Source organism: Solanum dulcamara, chromosome 8 (genome assembly GCF_947179165.1).
Source record: "Solanum dulcamara chromosome 8, daSolDulc1.2, whole genome shotgun sequence".
Taxonomy (NCBI): domain Eukaryota; kingdom Viridiplantae; phylum Streptophyta; class Magnoliopsida; order Solanales; family Solanaceae; genus Solanum; species Solanum dulcamara.
In genome coordinates, this window is record NC_077244.1 from 57,903,762 (window position 1) to 57,913,517 (window position 9,756).

General features: G+C 33.7%; 1 protein-coding gene across 2 annotated transcripts; it reads left to right on the forward strand.

Annotated features, from left to right (window-relative positions):
* Window positions 1–1,372: 1,372 nt before the first annotated feature.
* On the forward strand, window positions 1,373–4,815 carry LOC129900386 (cytochrome b5-like). Of its 2 annotated transcripts, none has more exons than XM_055975347.1 (4): window positions 1,373–1,489; window positions 1,560–1,661; window positions 4,195–4,261; window positions 4,361–4,815. In XM_055975347.1, the coding sequence occupies exons 2-4, from the start codon at window positions 1,575–1,577 to the stop codon at window positions 4,609–4,611; spliced, it is 405 nt and encodes a 134-aa protein (XP_055831322.1). In that variant the 5' UTR covers window positions 1,373–1,489; window positions 1,560–1,574; the 3' UTR covers window positions 4,612–4,815. The 2 variants fall into 2 exon arrangements, with proteins under 2 accessions (XP_055831322.1, XP_055831321.1); XM_055975346.1 differs by having other exon boundaries at window positions 1,421–1,489; window positions 1,563–1,661.
* The last annotated feature ends 4,941 nt before the right edge of the window (window positions 4,816–9,756 follow it).

The window sequence follows — 9,756 nt, forward strand, 5'->3', positions numbered from 1 at the left end:
GTTACGTGGTTGAGAAAATAGAAATGGAGAAGTTACGTGGGTGAAGTGAACAATTATTCAATTTTCTAGGTTAAAACTGTTTTCAAAACTGATGAACTCTAAAAAAAACAGATTAAAAATTTTAAAAACAAATTTCTAAATATCAGTTCATGTTCGTGGAATTATCTCATAGCAAATTTTGCGGAAATAAATCAATCCAATTTTTCTATTTAAGAAGTTGAAATAAATTAATAGGCTCAGTGATATTTTTTTGTCGTGATTATACTTCGACAGTTTTAAAATTGGCATCTTTTATTTTTTTTATATATAATCTGGATATATTTCATATTTAATTAACAATAATTAATTATATGTACGTGAAATTTTAAATGAGAATAATAAAATTCAAATGAAAATAACGGCACCAATTTAGGCCACTTTTCAGCAGTGAAATGTCATTCCATCTAGTCACAATATTTCTTTTGTTTTTTTCTTTTCCTAATTCCTTTTTTATTTTGTTTTTGTCCTAATTTTAAGGGGGTTGTTGCTATAAAAAAGAATAAAACAAAAACGTGATTAGTATCCGTGATGTGAGTTTGCAAATACTTGTTTAAAAAAATAAAAAAATCTACTTATATTTTGATAGTGAAAATTCTTTCATTATTCAATGTTAAAAATAGTGAAAATTCTTTCATAATTCAATGTTAAAAAAAGAAGAATAAATAGACCGTAGCGACATGTTTTTATTTTCTTAAAAAAATAATTAATGTAGAACGTGAAAATCTGTTTAAGCTAATTATGTATTTTTTAATTATAAATCAATAGATTTAAATTAGGTTTTTTTGTAAAAATAGTTATCAGATTTTTAGAAAATATATAAAACTGTCAAAATTTGAATTTTTAACTACAAAATTTGACAAAATTAAAACAACTTTGAATTGTAAAGAAAATCTGCAACAATTAAATTCAAATAATTTAAAAAGCGTGGGATAATGTTTTGATGCAGTTAGAATACGTGGGCTGACTATTCACACGATAATGTGACTATAAAAAATTCAAATAATTATAAAAAGAATAAAACAACTATAAAAAATTAAATAAAATAGTAACTAATAAAAACTATAGAGAAAAATAACTATTAAAATCTGAATTTATAAAAATTAGTTAATTATTACCTAATTTAATTAATTTGTTCTAAAACTCTTGATCCTACACTATCACATGACGTGATAGACTTTTTTTTCTTTTAATTATATATATTTGGAGAAACAAGGACCAAAAAAAGCGGTGTCATTGTATTTGTACTAATCTCCCCAACTTCAACTACGCTCCCTCGATTTCTTTAATGCGGGTGTAGCACATTGGAGTCCAATAAACAATGGGCTTGAAAGTGACATTGTAATTTCTATCAAATTTCAAGGGCATTTCTTTTCTCTTCATTACTATATATCCATTTATGTGTTTGGTGAAAAATTGTTTAGATTTGGAGAATCCAAAGTCCTCTTCTTTCGTGAGTATACAAATTCCATTTATATTTGATTTACTTATTTATGTTTCTAAACTTTATTTGGGTTTTTCAGTAGCAAGAAGAAGAGATGGGGTCAGATCAGAAAGTTCATGTCTTTGAGGAGGTTGCAAAGCACAACAAGACCAAAGATTGTTGGCTTATCATCAGTGGAAAGGTTACATCTTTAGTACTAGTTACTTTCTAATGAGTCTCAATATTTATTTATTACATTGGGGAGGAGTTTACAAGACACTTGTGTAAGTTCAGGTAGCTAATCAACTGAATCTCTTGATATTCTTGTTTGGCCGTTAAATCAACTTATTGAGATGAATTATCAGTTAAGATAAGTGGGGTTGTAGAAAGTAATGTTCATTGAAGTTATCAAATTGTTTGTAATCTGGGGATAGCTTTGATCTGATATAGTTTTGTTTAATTAGGTGTTGAATTGTTTGCTTTGTGCAAGCTCACTTGTTCTGTTCAATATTCTTTAAGTATTACCTACTCTATTTTCTGACTTTGAACCCATTTGGTGCTAGTGGTGTTAAAGAGACAAAGAGGTTAATAGTGTATAAAAGGGCAATCCGATATACGAAGCATCTTGCGTTTACACAAAGTTCGGGAACAAGGGCTCTTCATGGTTATGGTTAAAAAACCAAATTAAACCGATTAAAAAAATCGATATTTGGTTTAGTTTGGTTAGGTTGGATTTTAAATTTTAAAAACCAATACTATTTGGTTTGGTTTTGGTTTTACTAGAAAAAATCCCAAAAATAACCAAACTGAATTGTGAAATTATATATAAATTTTATATTTATTTATATATTTTTTTGTTATAAAGATTTGATATTTGGATCTTTGGTGTATAATGATTTTAGTATTGCTTAACTAAATCACTTTGTTTGTGTAATAATAACTCTAGTATTGCTTAATTGCTCAATTGAATCCACAGTAACTTTTCTGTGGATTGTTCATATACTAGGTGTCTATGTTTATCGAGATGCGTAAATCAAAAAAATCGAACCAAACCGACAATAACCAAACCGACGGTTATTTTTTTGATTTGGTTTTAGTTTTAACCAATAACCGGTTCAAACCGAACCATGAACACCCCTACCGGTAACAGTGCAATGTAGTCAATCTACCTTATGTTCCACAACTCGAATCCGCAACTTATAGGTTACTTTGAGACAACTTTACTATTGTTCCAAACCTCCCTTGTATAAGTAATATTCTATAGGGGTGGCAATTAGGCGGGTTGGATCAAATTTGGGCGGGTCATAATGGGTCAAGATCCAATCCAACTCAAATTTGCTTAGGTGAAAACGAGTTGGGTAATGGGTTATAGAACGGGTCAAGACCTAATCCCACCCAATTTCTACTAAGTTTTAATTGTTTTATTTATTTTTTTACAAAATTTTAGTACTTAATAAAAATAAATTCTATATTATGGTTATATATAACATATCAAATTAAAAAAATAAAAACTAAAAGTATTTTGATAAGATTTCTCTCAAGTCAATTTGGGTTACATATCAACCCAATATTTAATGGGTTGAAAAGGGTTGGGTTGAAATGGGTTGAGCTAATAAAATGGGTGGGTTCCCCTAATATTGTACAACATTTTTGCAGATGCTGAGAAGGTTTATCTTAGTAACATAAATTTGGATATGATTTACCCCTTGGAAACTGAGAGCAGGTGCGTGGGTAAGTGAGACTTGTCGCAGATAAATTAGAAATGTAGAACATCAGGGGTTGATTGTAGAAAACTGGATATAAACAATTGAACTTCATATTTATGTAGAGGTGGATAAAGCCAGTGTTCTTTTTCCTTTTTTCTCTGTGTCTTAAGGTCAGGCCAAATAGATTTTGCCCATGAATGTTTGCTATGGTAATAAGTGACTATACTATCATATTACCTGAAAAGTCGTGACTGATATCACATATATTGAAAATATGCTTGTCATTGAAGAATTTATGGCATAAAACGTTGAACATATATAAGCATTCCGTAGTTAAAAGACAATGAGGTGATAGTTTTTCTAATGTTATGTTGATTCAAAGAAGAAAATCTCCAGACCCATGAAGCATTGTCGGTCATGTATCTCTCGTGTCTCAGTGGCACAGATGTAAACCCTGTAGGATTATGTTTTATGGAAAGGTAAATCATACTTATGTTATGCTAACAAAGTCGATTATATTTTAATCCTGACTTCTCCTGCCCGTTCTCGATTCCAATCAGCAATTTTGATTCTTAAAGTTTTTTGAAACATAGAGTAACCTCATAAAACAAGGATCCTTTCATCTCATTTGATCAAACAGGGATTGATCTTCACAACATAAACTTAAACATACATCGTATTTGTTAAAAAAGAAAATCTTTAGTACATACTAGCCACTTAGCTGTAATTGCTGGAGATTAAGAAAGCAGTTTCTTACTCACAGAAGTGGTATTAGATTACCTAACTCTGCGAAGTACCTCAAGGATTCGACAATGGTCATTCTGTTTTAAGCTACTTATGCTGTCAAATATGTTTTAACCTGACTTCCCCTGCCCATCTGATTTTTTCTTGGATACTTCCGGTCATTATAATGTTGTCCGGACCAAATCATATCTCCTCCATCACCTCATTTTGAGGATCCAAGTTCTTATTTTTCTCCTTCTGTAACACAAATATTGATTTATGTCTTGGTGTCAAATTGGTCTCCAGGTGTATGATGTGACTCCATTCATGGAAGATCATCCAGGTGGTGATGAAGTTTTGCTTTCAGCAACAGGTAATGCCTGAGCATTTCACAAAGTTTATCTTGGTTGTAAGTCTTGATACAGCATTTCTCTATGGCCTGGTATCTGAAATTCATCTATTTGTCTGACAGGAAAAGATGCAACGAATGACTTTGAAGATGTCGGCCACAGTGATTCTGCTAGAGAGATGATGGATAAATACTACATTGGAGATATTGATCAGTCAACGGTTCCTCTAAAACGTGCTTACATTCCTCCACAACAAGCCCCATACAATCCGGACAAGACTTCAGATTTTGTTATCAAAATTTTGCAAATCCTTGTGCCCCTCTTGATTTTGGGCTTAGCCTTTGCTGTGCGACACTACACCAAGGAGAAGTAAATCCGTCACAATTTAATTCGGATTGTCAGAACGACTATTGTTTGCTTTATGTAGTTGTCAATTGACACTTGGTTTATACTTCATTAAGGAGCTGTAGTAGCTGAACTTGATTGTCAGTTTGTATGTGCTTCACAGTTGCTATTCGTAGTGACATCTTGTAAACAATAGACTTAACTGGGTTTTATGTTTACGATATTTGACAGACGTCCTTCTCCATTTTGAGTAGCCGATTGACTCGAAAGCTATGTTTGAAATATAAGTAGCTGAATTTAGAAAAAATGAGCTCCACCCGTGCCCTAAGAGATGAAATCCTTTACCCTTCAGTGACACAGCATAGAGGATATTGGAATGGAGGTTAAATGGCTCGTTAAACTGTTCAGTGAATAATTTGTTAGTATATTTGCTTCTTGAGAATTAGAACCCCGAACTGCAGCTTTTTCCCCTAAATATTTGATTTCAACCTCAGTTTGGTATGAAATTTATGTGCAACTCGACCAATTCACCAATCAATCTATCCAGTCTACAAAGTAAATGCTACTAGGACTGGTTTAGATAAAAAGTGTTGCAGTTATAATTCGAAACTACAGTCTCTAGGCTGTTAATTCTATGCCTTAACCCAACAACATCATGGCGGAAACTTGTGAAGGATTACTACTATGGTAATATTGTGAGTTAACAGCTCATGCAGTTTGTGCACATTCAGAAGGTTGCCCCTTTTGGTGTTTTCACTTTAGCATTGTAACAGCTCTGGAAGAAAGGTAATGTTCCCCCACCGGATTTGAGGCAAGCAAAGTTGCAGGATAACAATGTCAAACCGTACAAGGCTTTCAATGTTTCTCCTTAGCACACTAAAAGTCGAAAACCAAACACCAACCATTCCACATCCCAACAGCTAAAAGTATCACAAACAGTGTAAATACACAATTCTAAGGCTCTCGTGACCAACATCGGATACTTTAATATATAACTAATCTAGCTCATGCTTGCCCACACGACTCTACCCCGACACCCCACTCCTTGATCCCAAGCAAGTTGAGCAATGGGCACAAGATATCCACTTTGAATAAGTTTTCCTACTGTTTATACTGACCCTATAACTGTTAAAATTGACAAGATTCTAGTTGAATTAATGTGAAGATTTAGTAGGAAGATAATTCTTCTTTGGTATAAAAAGTCAAGGTAGGAAATTTGTAGTTGAAATATTGCTAAACCATTAAATGATTTCACAAGATAAACCTTGACATTTTAACCCATAGTGATGTCATGAATGACATCAAGAGGAAGATTTCACTCCTATAAATAGGTAGCTCTTAGTTCATTTGTAACACACATCTCACTTGCCTTCTCATCTTCTAAGGCATTTGATCTTCTTTCTCTATTGAATTATTTCACTTGTATTCTTTTGGAGTGAAATAAATATTGGTTGGTTGTGTCCGAGGATTAAGCAAAAGAAAATAAACTTTTGCCGAACCTCGTAAATTTTTGGTGTTCTTTTTTTTGTTGTCTCATTTACTATTTATTAGCTATCTTTAGATATAGCAATTGTGATTTCACCACTCTCTATATATTCGTCTTCCACAATAATTGGTATCAGAGCCAAGGTTTTATCTGAGTATGTTCTGTGGTTGCAACATAGTCTGAATTTCCACATCAGAAAAGATTTATTTTGGCCTTTTGCAATTGTTAGCTAATAATTAGTATTTGTAGCAAAAATGGGAGATAAGAAAAATGATGAGTCCACATCGAATGTCAGTAATACATCATCATTGGCATCTTCGCTTATGACGAGAATTATGTCAAATGCGAAATTTGCAGTAGAAATTTTTGACGGGTCAGGACATTTCGGAATGTGGAAGGGCGAGGTCCTTGATGTCTTTTTTCCACAAGGAGTAGACATTGTCATAGAAGAAAAGAAGTCAGACAGTGTAGGAGAAATAGATTGAAAGATTATCAATCGTGTTGCTTACGGTACCATTCGATCTTACCTTGGAAGAGAACAAAAGTATCCATACACAAAGGAAACTTCTGCAAGTAAATTGTGGAATGCACTGGAGGAGAAATTCTTGAAGAAAAACAGTCAAAATAAACTTTACATGAAAAAGAGACTATTACGCTTCACATATATCCGCGGTAGCACAATGAATGATCATATCACCAGCTTTAATAAGTTGGCGAAAGATTTGCAGAATATAAATGTAACTTTTACTGATGGAGATATGTCCTTAATGTTGTTAAGTTCATTTCCCAATGAGTTCGAACACCTTAAAACTACTCTACTTCATCGGAATGATGAAGTATCTCTCAAAGAAGTTTGTTCTACCTTATATAATTATGAACAAAGGAAGAGAGAAAAATAAAAAGGTGGAAAAGTAGAAGCATTATTCGTGAGAGGTCGTTCTCAGTATCAGACGATAACGAAGAAAGGAAGATCCAAGTCAAGATCCAGACTCAACAAAGATGAATGTGCCTTTTGCCGAGAAAAGGGGCACTGGAAGAAAGACTATCCAAAGTTGAAAAGCAAAGCCAAGCCAAATAATAGGAAAACCGTCATGGATTCAAATGTAGCTGACTGTGATGACTCTGATCTCTCGCTAGTTACAATAGAGCCATCCAAATCATCTGATGTATAATTGATGGACTCAGTTTGTAGCTATTATATGTGTCTCAATCGGGACTGGTTTGTTGATTTACAAGAAGAAGAATGTGGAGTTATTCACACCGCAAACAATAATCCTCTTACCGCATATGGTGTTGATTCAATCCAATTAAGGAATCATGATAAATTGAGCAGAACATTAACAGATGTTTGATACGTACCGAATTTGAAGAAAAATCTCATTTCTGTAGGAGCCCTAGAGTCAAAGGGGTTCAAAATCATTGCAGATAATGGGGTAGTGAAAATATGCTCTGGTGCACTGGTGGTAATGAAGGCAATTCGAAGAAACAATAATATATATCAATATCAAGGTAGTACAATTATTGGAACAATGACAACAACATCCAGTGACTACATGAGGCAAAGATGACCAGACTATGGCATATGCGCTTGGGACATGCTGGAGGAAAATACTTGAAAACTTTATCAGATCAAGAATTATTGAAAGGAGTAAAAACTTGCAACTTGGAGTTTTGTGAGCATTGTATCAAGGAAAAATAGACAATGGTTAAATTTGGAACAACTATGCATAATACTAAAGGTATTTTGGATTATGTTCACTCTGATGTTTGGGGTGCTTCCAAAATACCTTCATTTGGTGGAAAACACTATTTTGTAACATTTGTTGACGATTTTTTTCGAAGGCTGTGGGTGTATAAGATGAAAACAAAAGATGAAGTATTGGATTTTTTTCTCAAATGAAAGGCGATGATATAGACTCAAAGTGGCAGAAAGATCAAGTGTCTTCGTACAGATAATAGTAGAAAATACAAAAATAATCTTTTTCAAAAGGTTTGTGAAGTTAATGGCATCGTCAAACATTTCACCGTCAGAAATACACCACAATAGAATGGAGTGGCAGAACGTATTAATCAGACTTTACTAGAGAAAGTTCGGTGTATGTTGTCCAATGCTATCTTGGGCAAAGAATTGTGGGCTGAGGCAATAACATATGTCTGCCACCTAATTAATCGGCTACCATCTGCTGCTATTGGTGGCAAGACACTATTAGAAAAATGGTATAAAAAACCTGCTGAAGATTATGGTTCTTTATATGTATTTGGCTCAACTGCATATTATCATGTAAAAGAGTCAAAATTAGACCTACGCGCAAAGAAAGCTCTATTTATGAGAATTACTTCTGGAGTCAAGGGATACCGTTTATGGTGTCCAGAAACAAGAATTTTTTTTTCAGCAGGGATGTTATCTTTGATGAATCTGCCTTGACAAATAAGGTAACGATTAAAGATGTCAAACAAATTGATGGTGCTTCAAAGTAGGTAGAGTTTGAGGGAAAAATAACTTTTCCAACACGGAGAGAAAATGAGGAAACAACAAAAGATTTTTCTCTGGAAGAAGAGCCAGTTGAGGGGGCGATTCCATCTCAAAAACCTCAACCACAACTTGAATCAATAGTAACCAACAAGCCAAAGAGAAAAATAAGAAAATTTGATTGACTCATAGATATGGAGGCTTGTGCAGACACAATTGCAACTGATGACATTCCTACCACTTATAAAGACGCAGTCCAAAGTTCAGAAGAAGATAAGTGGAAGATACCCACGAATGAAGAAATGCATTTCCTCCATAAGAATCACTCATGAAATTGGCCAATCTCCCGGAAGGCTAGAAAGCAGTGGGTGCAAATGGATATATGCAAAGAAAGAAGGGTTTTCTAATCAAGAAGATGTTCGCTACAAAGCAAGATTGGTGGCCAAAGGATATGCTCAAAATGAGGGAATTGATTATAATGAGGTATTTTCTCCAGTCATGAAACACTCCTCCATTAGAGTTTTGTTGGCTTTGTAGCACAGTTGAATTTGAAACTAGTTCAGTTGGATGTAAAAACTGCATTTTTACATGAAGACTTGAAAGAGGAAATTACATGACTCAGCCAGAAGGATTCAAAGTTGATGGAAAAAAATATGGTGTGCAAACTTGAAAAATCATTGTATGAATTAAAACAATCATCTAGGCAATGGTACAAACAATTTGACAAGTTTATGTTGCAGCAAAAGTAAAGAAAAAGCAAATACGATCGTTGTGTGTATTTGCACAAACTTACAAACGGATCCTTTATATATCTTCTCTTGTATGTTGATGATATGTTGATAGCTTCTATAAGTCAAAAGAAAATTGAGAAGCTGAAAACTCAACTAAGAAGGGACTTCGAGATAAAGGATTTGGGTGAGGCGAAGAAAATTCTTGGCATGCAGATTAAAAAAGATAGACATTCAAAGAAACTCTTTTTATCTCAAAAGGAATACTTGAAGAGGGTACTAAATCGATTTGGTATGAATGACAAAACGAAATTGGTTAGCACTCCGCTTGCTCCTCACTTTAAGCTTAGTGATGCTATGTCGTCAAAAACTGAAGCTGAACAAGAATATATGTCAAGAGTACCATCTGTGAATGTTGTTGGTAGCTTGATGTATGCAATGGTTTACGCAAGACCAGATATTTCACATGTCGTGGGAGTTATAAGCAAG

Coding starts and splice junctions, on each gene's coding strand:
- LOC129900386 (XM_055975346.1), top strand. CDS start 1,436: ATGTGTTTGGTGAAAAATTGTTTAGATTTGGAGAATCCAAAGTCCTCT. Junction 1,490..1,562: donor ATCCAAAGTCCTCTTCTTTC/GTGAGTATACAA, acceptor GTTTTTCAGTAG/CAAGAAGAAGAGATGGGGTC. Junction 1,662..4,194: donor GGCTTATCATCAGTGGAAAG/GTTACATCTTTA, acceptor ATTGGTCTCCAG/GTGTATGATGTGACTCCATT.